The following is a 20,239-nucleotide window of genomic DNA, read 5'->3' as shown; positions in this document are numbered from 1 at the left end:
ATATTAGTGAAGAATGGCGAGAACAACTTGTTTGAATCAGTAATAACAGTATGCCCGTGTAATTACTAGAAAAACATTTGGCTTTAGCATTTTGTATTCTATGGAGATGATGGCGTTGATATGCGGAGTGAAAAGAATCCCGGGTATTTAGAGTATGTCAAAGATCTAAGCATTCTACTTCCTCATCGTCCAAACTTGTCTATCACTAGTTTGCATCGTCAATGGAACTACAAGAGAGAGAGAGAGAACGAGCACTATAAAGATGATGTAATGCGTAGCTGGTTACCTCTACAGTATTTATCAAGGGATTTTATATTGCAGCCCCGAGCGAAGCGTTTGATGTTGTGGAAAAGTTAAATAAAACCTAGCTACTAGCAATGTCATTCTGCTTTATGTAACTTCGTTTGTAAAATAAAATTTTCTTATGACACGAGGTATCTACCACCAAATGTGACGAACCTATTTAACAATATATACTCCCCGTGTTTCGTCCCGGATTATAAACTTTGTTTCTGTTATGTTACTCTTTCTGATTGCTGTTCCTGCAGTGTAATTTTCATATATATATATATATTATTATTATTTGTCATCTGTAAATAGTATATATCATTAGGAGACTCGAAAAGGCTAACAAAATCACACAGACCATTTGAAAGTTAAAAAGAAATATAGAAATAGTTAATAGGGAAATTAGGGAAATTGGAAATGTTTTTACCGATTTCCCTAATTTTTTTTTTCTTATTTTATTATTATTCCTTTTTTTTTTTTTTCTAGTAAGTTTCGAGAAGCGCAGTTGGTGATTTCACCCATTTATGCTTTGACGCCAGCAGTGTTACAACTTCGTCAGCCTCTACTTTTAAAGTAGTTTCGCGGCCAGCGGCCAGCGAGTTGTCTGACAAGTCAAGGTGGGGCACCAGCACGCAAGCGGAGAGGTGCGTCAAGCAGACGCCATAATGGCGGAGTTCTTCAAATTGCTCGTGGTGTTAGTGACGATACTCGGATATTTGAGTAGCTCTAGTGCTGTTGTGTCAAACAGTTTTTACGCGGACAATGGGCTGGATCAAACTATTATTTACCGTCCTTTACCGAAGAAGGAGAAACGAGAGATGCAACAGGAGATCCTCCACCTGCTCGGCCTGGACCACCGACCCAAACCCAAGACTCACGGCACGCGGAGCTCGGCTCCAAAGTATCTTATTGACTTGTATAAATCATTTTTGGATGAGGACAGTGGTGACCTGAAAGTGGATGAGGCTAAATTGCACTGGTTAAACGGACTAACAAAAAATAGCCTTCACGCCATCAACGATTCTGACGTCATCATGAGTTTTGTCAACAGAGGTGAGTAATGCATTTTTTGGTTTATATTTTATTGATCAATTTGAGATTTTGGATATCAACAAAAGGACTATTTTTTTGCGCAGCCTGAGATGTAGCTGTGAGGCCTGTATCACAGTAAAGTTTACGTCTTGTTTCGTCCAACTCACAGAAATGTTTATTATTTATAATTATAATTATTATTTATTTTTAAATATTCACCGAGACTATTTAAATATCAAAAACTATGAAAGAAAGGGAGACTTACCAGATGAAAAAAACTATCCAGCTGAAAGAGGTTTTTTTAATATGTACAAAGCAACACAAAAATACTTATCTGTAATAATCAATCATAATTTATTTATCGATAATTATCAAAAATTCTGCCAAGTGCTTAGCTCTCATCTCCCTTATACAATATCAGTATTCAAAGAACATTTTACACTTTAATATAATAGTCCGAAATATTTTATTTATTTATTTACGTACAATATTCTGGCCAATGAAACCCGTATTATACATAAGAAGCATAATTAACCGCGAGTTAATCGGGTTAAATATAAAACACGAAAAGAAGTTGTAGCCGTATGTACAAGGGGAGGCGTAAAACTGTACTTTTCAAAAACAAGGGAGGGGAATGAGCCCTGAAACGAATCTGTGTATACGCCCCAGATTCGTTTCAGCACTTCATTAAATTACATCGAAAACATTCCACTGTTGCTTTTATTATGAACTGCGACTAGGTATAGTCCGGGTAGCGGCGAGTGCTAGCCTGTAATTTTTCTTTTTTTTTTTTTTTTTTTTTTGTCTTCTTAAAAAAAAGTGAGTGTGAGCGCGCGCGGGAAGGGGGGGGGAGAGGGCCTAAACAACTGATATAGATTAAAGTTGCATTTATTTTTAATGTTTCGGACTTTGGAGGGGGAAGTAAAACAAGAGAGCAACATTACTGTATGCGCTTGACTCGCAGTTTTCAGAAATGGATTTGCTTAGTTATTTAAATTACATATTTCCACGGGAAAAAAAAAAAAAAATTAAAATCACAGTATTATAAAAGAGAGACACTTGAAGTGGAACCATTTCTAAAAGTTTCAGTTAATTACAAACTGTAACTTTGATTCATTATCCAGAGAACAAAGTTTCTTGTTCAATGTATTTAAAGAGTATGCTGGTAGATTTGACACCCAAAAGTTTTAATATCTGTTATTATATCATTTATGCATAAAGAAAAACGTATTGCAGTCTCTAAAAAAAAAGAAGAAAAAGTGTGTTAAAGAAAAATAGATTCTGCAAATTGAAGTAAAGGATTGAAAAGTTTTGTACTATTTGTAAACCTAACCATAGTATATTAAACCTGCCAGTTATAAAACCTCGGTCGTTCCAGTGGAGGGGGGGGGGGGAGGAGTGTACATCTGTGAAATAAGAAGCTTGTGATTATAAAAAAAGCAAGTAAATTCTTAAATACTTACAGTGAAAGCCGTATTATAAAAGTTATTTTCATATTTTGTATTAATCCAATATAATCTGTGACAAAATAGTAATATTTTGTATTTCAAGTATATGAAATTATTATTATTATAAGACATTTTCTCCATTATGGGATTTTTTCCGTCCCAGGAAGAGTACAGCCACCAAGTGCATTACTATGTTACAGTTGTTCAGGATTGAAGCTTTCTTTCTGGAGTTCCATGTAAATGTTCTTTAGGTAGGCCAATTGCCTCCAGGTTCTTATGGAGGCTCTTTGGCACCATACCCGTGGTTAATACGGTGATTGTGATGGTCATTACTTGTTCCATATGCCACATATCTTTGACTTCCTGTCTTAGGTCTGAATACTTCCTGATCTTCTCCTTGTATGTTTTTTGGAGGTGGTTGCTGATGTTGGGCACCCTCTATGTCGACCGGGTAGGTAACCTCTTCCTTCTTGCCAATGAGGGTTATGATCGTCTTGTCCTTTATTATGGCACGGTTCCAGTATAGTTTGTGAGTAGGAGTCTCTAGTACGGTCTGGGGTTCATACTTGTAATACGGTACACTTTCTTTTATCAACTGGTATTTTTGCGCTGGCTTCTGATGTATTATAACTCTGCATGCTGATAAGCCTGCATCCTGCGTTGATGTGCTGGATTGTTTCTGGGGCCAAGTGGCATCGTTGATATGTGTCATCTGTCACTTCGGGATCCTTTGCGATGTATTTCCTGTAGTTCCTGTTGTTGATTGCCTTGTTTTAGATGGCGAGCATGAATCTTTCGGTCTGGAGGAAGCGCTTCCCGTTCGTGAGCCATGCTTTTAAAGACATTTATTTATGTAGTCTTGATAGAGGTCACTGTAGTGTTTGCCATGGAGTGTCTTCTTCGTCGATCTTTCTGTTTTTGTTTCTTCTGCCTGTTTGAATGGAGTCACCTTGTTAAGGTTCATGATTGTGTGCCGTTTGCCTGTCCTTCTTATAGCTTGTTAAGATTGGTACTGTGTTTTCCTAGAAGTAATCCTGCAGGCTCTTAATTCAATGAGATCACCCCCCCTTCTCCTTTTCGAGCTATGTTCAGTGCCTCCCTGGCCGACTTCAGGTAGTATAGGCGGCTCTTCATCATTATCCTACTCTATCTCATAATATCCTCCAGCTCGGTGTTAGTCTAATATATGATCCTGAAGGATTACGTTAGTACTGGCATTGCATAAGTGTTTATGGCTTTGATCCTGTTCCCGCCATTCAGGTTTGATTTTAACAGACTTCTCAGTGTCTGATGGTATTTTTCAGTCTGGCAGGCCTTGATCTCCTTGTGTTGTTCTAACTGCAGAGCCTGCATAATCTCCATCTCCAGACGTTTGTAGGTTTCTCCCTCTGTCACGACTTCAATTTCTTTATCAGTCTTCAGCTGGTAGTTTCGGGGATTTTCTTGATACAATCCCGGGCCTTGCATTTGTCTTGGCCAAATTGAATCTTGACGTTAGTGCTGAACTCTTCAGTGATCTAGAGTAGCTGTTGAAGTGATTCTCAGTTGCGGCATAGAGTTTGATTTTAATCCAGGTACATCAGGTGAGATAGGGCGTATAGTTCTTCCTTCTTTTAGGGTATATTCGTACTTGCCATTATGGAGCGTGGTGAACAGTAGGTTGAGTGCTAGTTGAGTGCTAGACAGAACCATAGTGGGACTCAGGGCATCTCCCTTGAACATTGCTCTTCTGATGGTCGCGATGTTCTTGACCTTGATGGTGGTCCTCCATTTCGCAATGGATGCTTCTAAGAAGTATGTCAGTATTGAGTTGACTTTGTAGATCTTCAGCATCTCTATCAGCCAGCTATAGGGTATGGAGTTGAAGGCTTTGTGGTGCTTCTTGGAGGCTTGCTCCACAACTACCGCATCAGTAGCTCTCTGCATCCTTTATTCATTTGCTTACATCCCTTTTGCTGCTCAGCCATGATGTTCTGGCTTTCCAAGTAGTCTGATAGTTTCTTTAGTGATGCAGCTTGTTAGGATCTTGTACATTGTTGGGAGGCAGATGATTGGGCTGTACTTCGCCGAGTTTATGGCGTCTTTTTCTTAGCCTTTAGGTAGGAGATTTATTGAGTCAGACTCTGAGATTGTGTCAGGGTGCCTTATTATCTAAAACTAAAACTATTTCATTAGGGTCACCTGGAAAGTTATTTCATCTACCCATGTGTATTGTGTCTCTAAATTTCGTGTGTTCTCTGGTCGATTTGCCTGTTTTGCTGGACGCAGTTTCCGGTGGGGGACCTTTCTATGCTCGAGACTGACTAACTCAGCTATGGAATGAAAATGCCCATAAAAGTTCCTCGCGTCATCGACGGGATTAGAACCCGGGCCTTTTCCAACCAGCGTGGGGAGGACGGTGAAGATACCAGTGTGCTACCCGCACAGACTGTGCCTTATTATCTCAAACTATTCAACTCAAATTATTATGTTAGGGCCACCCATAATTTCTTATATATGCCAATATTTGTATTATGTCTGTAAATTGCGTGTGTTCTCCGGTCGATTTGCCTGTTTTGCTGGACGAAAAAAACCCCATTTTTCGGGGGAGGGAAATCTACTCTTGAGACCGACTAAATCAGCCACGGAGTGAAAAAAGCCCATTAAAGTTCCTCGCGTGATTCGAACCCAGGCCTTTTCTACCCGGTGTGGGGAGGATGGTGACGATACCACTATGCTACCCGCGCAGACTTGTGCCTTATTATCTGGGTGAACTGCTTTGCTATGTGCATGTGTGTGCAGTTGAACTGCTTGTGCCAGTAGTTGTGAATGCTATCTATTCCTGGGGGTTCACCAGTTGTGAGATTTCCTGATCGATTGTTGTACTTCTTCCCAAATCTCCCATTCTGTTTGTACATCCTTGTTTTTCTTCCTTTCTACACCTATTCAGGGGCACTGCTGTTATGGCTAACTTTTCTGTTCTGGTTACCCCAGAGCATCTAGAGGGCCTCATCTTGTCCAATGTTCTTGTAGAATGTTTCTGGTTTTTATCAAATATCGGTTTGTCTGTTTCCCTCTGGGCACTCTCCCTATATCGATAAGGTCTCTTACTGAGTGCAAGGAGGTTCTGCTCAAGGGTGTCCAAGCATTCTTCAATTATCTGATTATAGGTCTTGTGTTTGTGTTAATAATAATAATAATAATAATAATTTATTATTATTATTATTTTATGTTACAACAAGTGTCACATAAAATTATGTTACACTTGTTGGGAGATAATAGGAAAAAGGAAAGATGAACACATAATCCAAAGGCTTTTTAGGGGATGTCCCTTTGAAAAAAAAAAAAGATATGAATAACAATAAAAACATATAGTTCTGAAATTCTACAGTATTATTTAACAGATAAATCATAAATAAATCGGACATATTTGTATATTGTGTGTTGATGTTGTCTTTTTTTTTAAGATGATCTTCAATATTTTCATCAGCTTCTTACTTCTGTTACCCTGTTAGTACTGGGTCATTTGGCCTATTTTCACTCTCAGCCCTTCTATCTTGTGCTGTAGCCTCCTTTCTCAGGCTGGTGGTTCCTTGTCTTTACATATTGTTTTCTGTTGGTCTCTGGTTTCTCTTCCTTTCATCCTGGCCAGATGTTATCTAGTATTACTTCGTTGTTGTTGAGGTAATCCGGTATTATTTGCCAAAATGAGGTGGGCTGTTACCTGCCACAAAATTCTGTAGGGTCTCTGCTTCAGTAAGGTGTGGGGTTCTTTGTGGGGTTCTTGCCCTCGAATTCTGCCAGGACCTTCCACTCTTCTATTCTGGCTCTCGCATCCTAGTTGTTTCCACTTCAGCTGCTCCAGGTTGTAGTTCTTTGACCACCTGGTGTTCATCCTCCAGTTCTGGTTCGGTTGTGCTCGTATTGTTTGTTCTTTATAGTTACGTTATACTTGATTTTTTTCAAGATTGTAGAAGCTTTATCAGGTTCTTCCTGACGATGGTCCTTCCCTGCTATTCGCTGTTCGGTGACATGAACAATCGGGAAACGTTCTATACTTGGTGTGTGGTTTTGTTCTTACATTGTTATGTCGGCAAAACTACTTCGTTACTTCATAGTATGTTTGCATAATATGCGTATTCATTTCGATGCTCCACTTTATGCGTTGGCTTTTTTTTTTTTTTTTGCTCTCCTGGGTGGTCATTAGCGCAGTTGTGCAGGAAGCACTTACAGTTAGTTGGAAAAGGCCCGGGTTCGAATCCCGTCGATGACGCGAGGAAGTTTAATGTGCTTTTTTCATTCCGTGGCTGAGTTAATCGGTTGGAGGCATAAATAGCAAGGTTTTTATCCCCCCCTCCCAGAAATTTGAGTTTTTTTCGTCCAGCAAAACAGGCAAATCGACCAGAGAACACACACAATCTACAGTTACAATACACATGAGTATATGTAGGAAATTACCGGGTGACCCTAACGTAAATAGTTTTTTTGTTTTTTTGTCCTGTGCCACACTCAGTGCAGTATGTTCAATATTTCTACTTCTCATATTCATACAGCTATAGAGGTGGAATTGTTTAGCTTTGGCTTTTGAATCCGGTGGTGAGTGGTAGTTATTGGGATTGAAAACAGGTGACGCCACTCTGTGCGTCAGCTACAACTTCGACCTTGGGAAAGGTAGTCCAATGAGGCGACTTACTCGATTTTTTTTTTTCCATAGCGGTTTTTTTTTTTTTCTTTCTCTCTTTTTTTTTTTTTTTTTTTTTTTTTGCGTTGGGATTCCAGTTCTGGTCTGGTGTATTAACCACTGGAATAATCGTTGCGCTCTCTTTTATTATTATTATTATTTTGTGTGTATGTGGAAATCTGACCTAGTTTACTGATATGTTATGGTTATTTCATTCAAGTGGCAGTTTCTTGAAAAATTGTGTGTCCATTTTCATACGTATCCACACACAACAACATCCATTTTGACCTATATACCGTATACCTCCAATACAAAAAGGAGAGATGGATGACAGATTTGTTAAAAGGAATTATTCTGTTTCAATTAATATCGAGAAATAACTTATTTTCCACTTCATTAATTGTTAATTCTCTGTACATTGAGAACTAAACTGAGAAAACAACTTACTGGCAGGTACTTGGCAACACTAATGGTGTGAGTAGAGACTATTTCCAAAATGAGAACCATTTTCAGTATGTTCTCCTGTAAATTATCCTCGACAGTTATCCGTCGTTAATCAACACCACTGAGGTACTGTACTTGATAACTCAAGTGTTTCGGCTTAAAGGAGAGATGCTTGTCTAACAATTCTCCAACCCAACAATTTTCTATGACTGTTCTAAACTGAAAGCTCTGTAAATATTCTATATCACAATTTTGCCTATATTCGAATAATGCCGGGTACCGAATTCAAAGCAGAGTAGTGGGGCATTTTCATCCAAACTGTGTGAAAGGTGTTGTAGAAGCTGGTGGTGTGACAGTGATGCTTTTGGGATGTTATAACTATTATGAAGTGGATTCCCTATCTGAAATACCAACCAGGAAGAATCATGAGACTAATGTTCAGCAGCAAATCATGTTGAGTCTTTTGCTGAACATTGAGGGCAGGGCCTCTGAGAAGAATTTTATCAGAGGTACAAAGTTTCTTTCAGGCTCCCTTCCCTTCTCCATTAGTCATCCTGTTTTTATCCACTATGGTTTTATGCCATGAGCTGTAGCCTGTAAGGCCAAAAAGGGTATGGAAGATGAGAGAGGGGTGGAATGGAGCGCTCTGTTGATTTTCTGCATTTGAGGCCTTATGCTCCTATACACTCCCTCCATGATAAATATAAATAAAATAAAATAACACAAACATTTGGAAACAGGTCACCAAGTCTGTACTCTGTTAACAAGTTCAACAGATCTAATGGCTTTAACTGTGCATTTACAAAATTTGCTTTATGTACTGAGGGTAAATGTTGCATTTCTTTTCCAAAATCATCACCGTTAAGGTCAGCAGGATATTGCTCTGATAAAGATAAAGCTTTTCTCTCCACAGCACTTTCAGACATGGTGAGATATTTCCACAAGAAATCAAATTTTTCTGCAAACTGCTTAAAAGCATTGAAGCGGACAGTTAATCCTGCTATAACATTGTCTACCAAAACGTAAAACACATTTTCTGAAGTAGACCTCTTCCGGCGTATCATCTGTGTCATTCATTTTCTCGAAATTAGCATCAGATATGCTGTCATCATGCAGCCTTGCCCTCTTGCGTCTAAATCCACCACATCTATGGGAGAGTTTTATTTCTATCTTTAGGTTTGAGGCAACCAATTTGGCTTCATTCCACATGCATTTCCAGTTGTTTCGAAGCTTTTCAGATATGTGAGGAGAGTTTCCATGTTTGCTACTTCAACGTCCAGAGTGCCATCTCTAGCTTGGATGACCGTGTTGCAAATATCTAAGCCAGCTAATATTTTATAAAACACAGCTGACATAACATGCAGGCAAAAGACGTCACCTATAATAAAACTCCACGGACTTCATTTCTTGTTTTGGCCGTCAAATTTAGTTCTAAGAGCTCTTCCAGTGCTAATTTAATGCCAGGAAAGTGAGCTGCAAAAGGCTTTGCACATTCAACACGATCTGACCATCTTTTTTCAGAAATACCATGAAGAGGACAACCAATACGGTTTGTAGTAATTCCCACCGCTTAGGACTGGAACTGAACAGGTGGTACACAGTTTGAATTGTTCCGAAAAAGGTTATTGCTTCAGGTATGCATTCAGCAGTATCATTTCCACATGAGTTGAGTGTGTGACAGCCACAAGGTGAAAAAATTGCTGTTCATCATTGTTCTTGTATTTTTGCTTGTGTGCCGTTGTATTTTCCAGCCATATTTGCTCCATTATCGTAGACTTGAGCTCTACAATCACTGAGAGGAATATCATGTTCTTTTAATGTATCAGTTATCAACTGAGCAATTTCTTCCCCTATTTTGTTGCTACAATCTGCAAACTTGAGAAATCTTTCTTGAATCTCATACTGCGTTTCTTTTAAAAATACGTATCTCAAAAGAAATGTTGTTTGTTCAATATGGGAGAAATCTGGTGTGGCATCTACTATTACTGCCAAGTACTTTGCAGATTGCCTCTCCAGCAAAATGTGTTTCACAAGGTTCGAGAATTCTGCAATAAATTCATTTTGTGAGTCAGGGGACAGATAATGAACTTGAAGCCGCTCACTCCTTTTCTGTGACTCCTCTACACTTAACACATGTTCCTGAAGGATGGGGTCCCACCTGGACAGCAGTTCAATGAATCCTAAAAAGTGTCCATTGTTTGAATCACAAATTCGATGGAATGAACCAGTAAATGCCAGATCACGTTCTCCCAAGCAGAGTACAACATCGATGATGTGCTTTAAAAGATTGTACCATTTCACAGCTTCATTTTTGATCGACGCTTCTAAGATGGTGTCAACTCCTGTCGCAGACAGCAGGCGCCTTTCTAGTTCTCGCCAAGTTGGTTCTCTGTGACTATTGCCTTTTTCATGTTTTGGGATCCTGTAGGAAAGTTTCCGCCACTTCCCATTAGAATCGCAGCCTTCAGCAGATATCGATACAGATTTAGATTCAGAAGAGCTAGTATTGAGACTATTGACTGTGTTGTGCCAAAATAATCGATATGGAAAGCAATATAATGCTTGTTTCTGTTGACTCCAGACAAGTCAGTCTCTTATATGTTGTAGTTCTCCATTGGTGCTTTGAAATTTCATTGTGCTTTCTGGAAAAACTTGATTGCAGGTATCTTTGGGAATGTTTTACATCCAATGTCACAAAGCCTACACTATGATTACCCCTCTCGTTTACCAAATTCACTTCCACATACGCCTGTATGTCTGTTTCTTTCTGTTTTCCATTTTCATTTTCTGCATCTGCCCCTTCATCAAAATCCTGTGCATGATTACCCAAATCAACTGCTCCTTGTTTGCCATGAGGTTTCCAACAGTTTCTTCTTGCTCAAATTCTATAGGTCAGTTCAATGAAAAATTTTTTGAAGTTGCACTTAATCCAAATTGAAAGAGCGTTTTGATTCCCTTTTTTCATTTTCCTCTCGTTCTTTCTTTTCTTTTCTGGGCTCCTGATTTGTGAGAATACATTTTGGAGAGATGGTTTATAATTTATCCTTTTATATCTGAAAAAAAGAAAAAAAAAGACAATAAGACAATAAATATTATATACTAATAATTTAGAAGTAGTAGTAGTAGAAGTAGTGGTAGTAGACTAGTATTAATAGTAGTAGTACTGCTATAATTAACGTGACGTACATTGTCATTTAAGAGAACATACTACTACAGCTAAGTTCAAGCAATGTCAACATCTACCAGCCAATGATAAAAGCCATTCCGATTTTTAATATTGTATATTAATATACACTTTACCTTTTCATGATTTACGTACAAATTGCATACCTACTTAAGTTTCTTTGTAGCATAAAATCATTGGCTTATCAGACCGTGCAATATGTGATGCCTGATCTTTTGAATAGGCTTAGCCGAGCTGGCGATCATAGTTATCATCATTAGGCCACAGTTCTATAGATAAGCTATGAACTGTTGCAATAACGTTCAATATAGGTTACTTTGGCTCCCGGGCCCGGGTATGATGTACTCCCTTGACCCCCCCCCCATCAATAGGCCCTAAATGAGGGACACTCGTGATTTCAATACTTCTGTATTCTGGGATGACAGCTGTCCGGTTCATAGGACCTCTGCTGTTTTAAACTGGCACGAGCAACAAGAGGGAATGGTAGCGCATTTAAATTGGTCAGCCAAGTCACAGATTTAAATCCTATAGAGAACGTATGGTACCGTTTTGAACGGAAAGTGAAAACGCAACTTTCAACAGCATCCTTGAAACTTGAATGAATTATGAGCTCAGTTGTTTTCAGAATAGCATAATTTAACATAAACTATTTAAGGATTGAATTTAAGTTGAATGTTTAAGTTATAGTTTATTTTATTTTATTTAAGTTTAATATAAGTAATAGTTGAATTCTCTACCAGCGAGAATTCACAAAGTGATTTTTGCTAAATGAGGGTTTTTATGAGGTTAATGATTTTACTCATTATTAATTGAAAAATTAGGCATATGATTCATTTTTGTCTGATTTTATTTATTATTATTTTTTTTGGTACTTCAGATTTTATGGTTGTAACTGGTGAACACCAATATAAACAGGGTGTTTATTGATCTGTTACATAACTTGAGATGTTTGGAAGGAAAATTCTTAAAAAAAAACAAAACTTTTTTTTTTTTTTTTTTGGAGGCTTATTTTTAAAAATAATACTATTTAAAGTTTTTTGAAGGCCCTTTCTGTTCATCATAGACGATCGTATAAGTTGTAACAAAGCACGGGTAATTTTGCAAATTCTGATAACAGGTTTAGTGTGAAAAACGTCGCTAAGGTGATTATGTAAATAAATAAATGAATGAAAATTAATTATTTACCCGCTACATAAAAAATCGATAGATTTGCTACCTTGAAGATCGTGGTGGCCAGCAGAACTCCCTGCGAGATTTCCGAACAACCTCACGTGATCTATATACAGAACTAACCGTTGCTCTCCCCCCTCCCCTGACTTCTCGGTAGCAGCCATGGTGTTATCGTAATTTCGCTACTTGGCGGCCCAGCTAATTAGATCTCAGCCAATTCGTTAGAGACTGTACATTCAGCCATCCTTTAGCATCTCTTGAAGATACTCCATCATATTCTAACTCCATCATGGATATAATCGAATGATTTTCATAATCGATTATATGCAAATTAATCGGTTATGGCGTTTTTATAATATTATATGAAAATTAATTGATTACGAAATCGGCAACAATAGGGATCGAGTGGAAGTATACCCAGAATTATATTAGTGTAAGCATTAGCATTAGTTGAGGCATATAAATAAATAAATAAATAAATAAATTCTTTATTGCTGATAAGTACAAAACATGTACTAGAGACAATAATACTCATCACGGCCACATGGCCAGGAGTTTTACATTATAATATTGAGATTAATTGGCAAAACATTTTTTACCATTACATGGAAATTATTAGTTACACAAATTAAACATGTAAAAATGAAATTATAATAATGAAAATATGAGGACTGAACGTCATATGGAGGAAGTTATCCCAGTTCCACCGATGTAATCCACTCGAGGAGCATGTGACGGTATTTGTAGTCGGTAGCCATTTTTTGTAGGTCGACTCCAAGACGGAGCAGTGCCTGAATTTTGGGGAGTGCCTGGGCAGGTAGGAACCGACTACACAGTTTCAGCCGGTTGTATTTGAGGGTTAGTGTGGGCTCTAACCTCAAGGATGGCGGAGGATTGTGCCACTGACAGAAATCCCAGATGTTTGGAGCGTTTATCACTCCTGTGTACATTTTTACTGAAGTCATTAAACGCCTGCTGTCAATTAACCTCGGAAGCCTGGGTACATTTAGCTGCTCAGCCATGTCAGTTGTTCTCAATTGAGGGGGTCGGCGATGCTTATTTGTGGCCCATTTCAGGGCCCAGTATATGATGCAAGAAAGCAAGCTTATACAGCATCAGCTTAAGAAAAAAAAAAAATTCCCATATTTTTCATCCGGTCACTCCAAATGTTTGTCTAGTTCAGTCTTAAATTTATTTAAGCTATCAACTTACACAACAACAGATGGAAGTCTGTTCCAACAACCAACTACCCGCTGGCTAAAGGCAAACTTCCGCACATCTATTCTACGATTCTTTCCTCAATTTGAATCTATGCCCCCTCAGGTTCTTAGTCATAGCAAACGGAAGTATCCCGTCAGCATTGAGCCTGCTCAAACCATTCAAGGCCTTATACACACACCTCAATCAGATCACCTCACACGTGCCTAGTCTCCAGATGCTGCAACTTGCAGTATTTAAGCCTTTCTTCGCAAGCGCACCCCTTTGTTCCTCTCACCAATCTTGTTGCCCTTCTCTGTACTCGTTCTAGCAATTCTACATCCTTCCTAAAATGAGGCCTCCAGACCTGTACGCTGTACTCAAGGCGTGGCCTGGCCATTGCCTTATACAAAGTGATAATCATCTTCTTGTCTCTGCTAGCAAAATTCCTATATATCATTGACAAAACTCCATGAGCTGCTCTGGCCGCCAGTCTGCACTGCTCAGAGAACTTCATATCTGACTGCACAATTACTCCCAGGTCTTTTTCATTCTCCACCTCTCTGAATGTAGTACCACACAGTTGGTATATTTCTAGTGGGTTACTGCTACCCATATACAGTACTTTGCATTTGTCAATGTTAAACTTCAGTTTCCACTTCTCAGCCCATCTGCCTAATTTTTCTAGATCCTGTTGCAGTAGCTTATCGTCCTTACTGTCATTAACAACCCTGCCACCCTTTTTATCATCTGCAAACTTGGACAGTAAGCCTGATATACCTTCATCGATATCATTGATAAATACACAAAACAACAATGGGCCCAGCACCAAACCCTGGGGGAATCCACTAATAACATTAGTCCACGTAGAACAGTGTCCATTTATTAGCACTCTCTGCCGTCTCCCACTCATCCATTCCTTTATCCATTGCAGCAACTTGCTCTTAATGCCATACCGCTGCAATTTGTACAATAGTCTTCCATGTGCAACAGTATCAAAATTTTCCTAAAATCCAAGTATATGATATCAAAATTATTTTCTGCATCCAGTTCCTTCGTGACCACATCATAGTATCAAATTGATCAGACAAGACTTCCCCTTAACAACCCATGCTGGGTCGGAACTGTTACTGCAGTCTTGTCTAGGTGATACTGTGTCACCCTTTGAACCCCCCTTTGTGAATTGGTAATAGATTTGCATTCTCCAGTCCATGGGGACCTCTCCCGAATCTAAGGATGCTCTCATAATTATATCTAAGGGTTTGCTAACTTCCCTCGCTGCCTCCTTCAATATAAGTGGATAGAATTAATCACCCCAAGTGCTTTTTTTTTATGTTTAACTTCAACAATTTCTCCTCCACTTTGCTCTCAGTTATTACAAAATCACTTAGCTGCTTGTTAGAGTATGATAAACTTCTGGCATACACCTCCTTGAATAACTCCTAATGTCTGAATGTAGATGCAAAATACTCATTCAGTTTATCAGCTACTTCAGCAATATCATCAATAGTTGAGCCATCTATGTTAAGTGGACCAATCTAATTCATCCCCTTCCTTCTAGAGTTTACATATATATGAGGTGTGACAATAAAGTTCGCGGACTGGTGCTGCTGCAGTCATGTTCGATGACTTTGAAAAGAAACGGAAGTTTATGTTGTTTAAATTTCCTCTAACAGTTAGTGGTACAGAGATTCTCCCGTGGTCGACGGCTTCGATAGTGTTAACGTTCCGTGTGACGATTTCGCAATGGAGCAACGAACGCATATCAAATTTTGCTTTAAACTAGGAAAAGCTGCAACAGAAAGGTAGGAAACGTTGAAAACTGCTTATAGTGATGAAATTTTGAAATTTTGACTCAAAATTTCATCACCATAAGCAGTTTTCCAGTGGTTTGAATGGTATAAACCATTCAAATGGTATAAAAATGGTTTGAATGGTATAAACCATTCAAAGTTTATACCAGTGGTTTGAATGGTATAAACAGTTCAAAGACGTAGATGAGGATGTTCGCGATGAGGGTTTATGTCTCATATCGTAATACAGCTGCGATGCAGCACTTTGGCCCAGTAAACCACCCAGTACAGAGTAGTAATAGCAGGACCAATATGCTCGTGAACTGTGAACTGGATATTAGCTGGTATAGATTGGTAAACCGAAGGCCGTCACTGCTATATCCATGCTGACTGCGGGACACAAGAACCTGCGCTTTGCATGGGTGCGTCAGATTAACTCTGGAGACCATTGACATTAAGAAATCTCACGCCTGGTCTGATGAATCCTGTTTCCAGTTCTATCGTACTAATGGGTGTGTCTGCATTTGAAGAAAGAAATGTGAACGTGTACAGGGAAATAAGAGTGCGCCAGTAAATCAGAGAGTCTTATAATGGGGGATTTTAATTTCCCAGATATTGACTGGAAATCGTGGATTGGTCACTCACACACTAGCAAAGCTTTTGTGGATTTATTGGATAATTGTTTTCTACATCAGCATGTTCGGGAGGCAACTAGAGGGAATAATACTCTTGATTTGATTATCAGTAGTGATTCTTCATGCATTAGGAATCTGCAGATAGAGCAATCACTAGGTGGCTTTACTCAAAGAGGTAACTACCATCAGGTTATTATGTCTAGTGTGTTATTGCTTTCGTAGAGGCAACTACTATGGTCTGAAACAGTATTTAAATTCTATACAGTGGGACCAACTGATGATGTTACCAACAGCAAATTCAAAAGGGGAAGCATTCAAAGAACTTATCTTGGAAGCTACTAGGCTTTACATACCAACTAAGAAATATTGTTCAAGGTTTAGGCCTAAATGTTTGTCAGATCAACTAATGATACATATGGCAGAGAAGAAAAATGCTTGGGATACATATAAATTAACACGTGACACAGAAGCCTATGATAGATACAAGTTGATCTGTAACCAAGTTATAAAGGAGGTTAGGCAGGCGAAGGCAGATTACGAGAAATCTTTGGTAAGAGATGCAAAGAAAAACAGCAAAGAGTTCTTTACTTATGTAAACTCTAGAAGGAAGGGGATGAATCAGATTGGTCCACTTGATATCGATGGTTCAACTGTTGATGATCCTGCTCAGGTAGCTAACAAACTAAATGAATATTTTGCATCACCCTTCACACATGAGGAATTATTCAGCGAAGGGAATGCCAGAGGTGTATTCAACTCTAGCAGTAAGCTAGAGAATCTTGTAATAACTGAGAGTAAAGTGGAGGAGAACTTGTTGAAGATAAACACAAGAAGGGCACCTGGCGTGGATGGGATCTATCCAGTTATATTAAAGGAGGCAGCAAAGGAAGTAAGCAAACCCTTAGCCATAATTATGAGAGCTTCCTTGGACTCAGGGAAGGTACCCACAGACTGGAGATGTGCAAATGTGACCCCAATTCACAAAGGGGGATCAAAGGCTGACACAAGTAATTATAGACCTGTGAGTTTAACTTCTGTTCCAGGAAAATTAATGGAGGCACTGGTTAAAGAAGCACTGCAGGATTATCTAGACAAGACTTCAGTTATAGCTCGGACACAGCATGGTTTTGTTAAGGGGAAGTCTTGCCTGACCAATTTGATTGGATACTATGATGCAGTCACAAAAGAGCTGGATGCAGGGAATAACTTTGATATTGTATACTTGGATCTTAGAAAGGCTTTTGATACTGTTGCACATGGAAGATTGCTGCATAAGTTGGAGCAGTGTGACATTGGAGGCAAATTGCTGCTATGGATAAAGTGATGGTTGAGGAGGAGAAGACAGAGAGTGGTAATCAATGGACACTGCTCATCGTGGACTAATGTTATTAGTGGAGTCTCTCAGGGTTCAGTGTTGGGTCCATTATTGTTTTCTTTATTTATAAATAATATTGATGATTGTATGTCAAGCTTAATGTCCAAGTTTGCAGACGATACAAAGGTTGGCAGGGGTTGTTAAGGACCCTACTGACGCTATGCTGCTGCAACAGGATCTGGAAAGGTTGAGCAGATGGGCTGAGAGGTGGCAAAGGAAGTTTAATATTGACAAATGTAAAGTGCAACATAGGGGAAACAGCAACCCCAGAGCAACGTATCAATTCTGTGGTACTACACTGACAGTGGTAGAGAATGAAAAGGACCTGGGGGTAATTGTGCAGGCAGATATGAAGTTCTCTGAGCAGTGAAGACGGGCTGCAAGAGTAGCTCATGGTGTCTTGTCAATGATATGCAGGGATAAGGAGGTGATTACTCCCTTGTATAAGGCAATGGTCAGGCCAACCTTGAGTACTGTATACAGGTCTGGAGGCCTCATTTCAAGAAGGATGTAGAACTGCTGGAACGAGTACAGAGAACGGCAACAAGATTAGTGAATGGAACAAAGGGTTGCTCTTACGAAGAAATGCTTAAGATTTGCAAATTACAGTGTCTGAAGACTAGGCGAAGTGATCTGATAGAGGTGTATAAAGCCTTGAATGGTTTGAGCATGCTCAATGCTGATGGGATTCTGCCTCTTGCTCAGAATAATTACCTGAGAGGGCATAAATTCAAATTGAGGAAAGACAGATGTAGGATAGATATGCTGAAATTTGCCTATAGCCAGCGGGTAGTTGGTTGGTGGAACAGACTTCCATCACTTGTTGTGGAAGTTGATAGCCTAAATAAATTCAAGGCTCAGCTGGACAGGTATTTCGAACGAACGGAAGGGTAAGTGAAAGTTTTTATTTTTTTTATTTTTTTGGCTGATGCTGCATAAGCTTGCTTTCTTGCATCATATGCCTCTACTAATGCTAATGCCTCTATCAACAAGAAAATGCGCAAAATTAGCAATCTGCCAGGACTCGCAGGGCCTGCCAGATTGCTAATTGTTTTCAGGAACGTGACCGCCCACCTTATCTGATGTCAACCCAACTGGGCATGTTTGGGACGTACTTGAAAAGGACATTCGATCCTACGACTATTTGCTTGACAATTTGAGGTATATCGGCAGCTCTTAGGAGATCATGTGCACCCTGTCATGTTGCATATTTTCCGGACACAAATGGGACCTACAAAAGATGATAATGCACCTTGTTCGGGCCCACACTGTGTACAAGTGGTTCAAGGAACACAGGAAGATATCATCCATCTTGATTGCCCTCCAAATTAGCCTGACCTCAATCCAATTTAACAGTTTTGGGATGTTTTGGAATGGGAAGTGAGGCGCATGGACTCGCAACCGTTACGACGCTGTGGAAAGCCTTGCAGGCAGCAAGGCTGCAGATCTCCTTGGATGTCTTCAGACATCTAGTGGAGTCCATGCCTAAGGGAACAGCGGTTGTTATCCAGGCGAACAGTGGCCAAGACGGCATTAGGTAGATAGTCATAATTCAGTGATCACTCATTGCATATAGATTTTCCATTGAGTACATATGAAGCTTATAAGTTAGTATAAAGCTAGTAACCCTTAGTACAGTGAGCTGACTTCGTTCATCCTCAGTTTTGTGCAAAAATCTCATAACCTGTCCTAGAAGCTTGTCTACACTTCTGAGAACTTCATATCGGACTGTACAATTACCCCTAAGGGTATCTCAATGAACTGGTCCCTTGGCAAAAATAAAACTATTTATTAAGGTCACCTGGAAATTTATTTCTTCTACCCATCATATGTATTGTATTTGTAAATTGCGTATTATTTAGTTGATTTGCCTGCTTTACTGGACGATAAACCCGGGCTCCGGGAAAAAACTTTGCTGTCTGCGCCCGAGATCGACTAACTCAGCCACGGAGTGAAAAATGTCCATAAAAGTTCCTCGCGTCATCGACGGGATTCGAACCCGGGCCTTTTCCACTCGGTGTGGAGGGACGGTGACGATACCACTGTGCTACACGCGCAGACTGGTCCCTTGGCAAGACAATGATAATCATGAAGGATCTTGTCAAATTGTACTTTGGTCAATAAGTGCTAGTTTTCATGGTATTATCTTTATTGCGCACGACGTCCAATCAAAATTTCTATGACTATTTATTATAAAGTGTTAAGCGTCAAAGCATGTCAGGATATGTCTGTAATTGCATCTATCCTTCGATTAGTTTCTGTTTTCTGAGCAAAAACCTAAATTTCTGGGCGAAAAAGCCATGCAACCCTCGCCTGCGACTGGCTAATTCCGCCACCTTGTTAAAAAGCCCGTAAAATTCTCGCGTCATGGACGGAATTCGAACTTAAACCTTTTCCATTTGGTGAGGGAGGATGGAGAATATATCCACTGTGACTGTCGAGAATTTATTACAAATGATATGACAGGGTTAGAGAATCAAGATGAAAAGTAAGCATAGGGGAAGGATCACAAAATTATTGGTTCCAGGCGCTTCCGCTCCATCAAACCAGTAATGAGCAGCAGATGTTAAAGTTCAGGCACGACCTGGCCTTTGTTGTAATCGTAATGGATAAGAAAGCAAAACTACATTTGTGCATGAGAAGAACAAGATTTTTATACATTTTACATATTTTCTCATAAAAATGTAAAATTTTTATATAATTTTACATTTTTATGAGAAGAACAAGAAAAACGGAATGGAAATCCTTCAAATGTTAAGAACTGCAATTGGTAAATTTTAATAAGGCCGTCAGTGGATGAAAGGTTTCCAAAACAACTGATAATCTACCGAAGATGGCCAATGTTTAGGTTGACTACAAAGTTGACTTGAGGGTCGATTTAAACGTTGTGATGAAAGCAGTGATGAAATGGTTGCTAAATTGTATTCGTTCAGATCGGTGATTGGGATTCTTCTTTGGGTCATGGCAGGCGATTTCTTTGGAACACCTTGGCATGCGTTGAACTGGACGATAG

General features: G+C 39.3%; 1 protein-coding gene across 1 annotated transcript in view; it reads left to right on the top strand.

Annotated features, from left to right (window-relative positions):
- Positions 1–900: 900 nt before the first annotated feature.
- gbb (TGF-beta family member glass bottom boat) overlaps positions 901–20,239 on the top strand; it is an 87,199-nt gene continuing 67,860 nt past the window's right edge. Inside the window, exon 1 of the mRNA XM_090376716.1 lies at positions 901–1,341. Within this exon, the coding sequence (XP_090232842.1) occupies positions 954–1,341 (388 nt within the window). The 5' untranslated portion in view covers positions 901–953. The remainder of the gene's footprint in view (positions 1,342–20,239) is intronic.

Source organism: Mastigoproctus giganteus, chromosome 1 (assembly GCF_048544385.1).
Source record: "Mastigoproctus giganteus isolate SK-2022 chromosome 1, ASM4854438v1, whole genome shotgun sequence".
NCBI classification, from domain to species: Eukaryota; Metazoa; Arthropoda; class Arachnida; order Uropygi; family Thelyphonidae; genus Mastigoproctus; species Mastigoproctus giganteus.
This window is presented reverse-complemented; position numbering and strand designations above follow the sequence as displayed.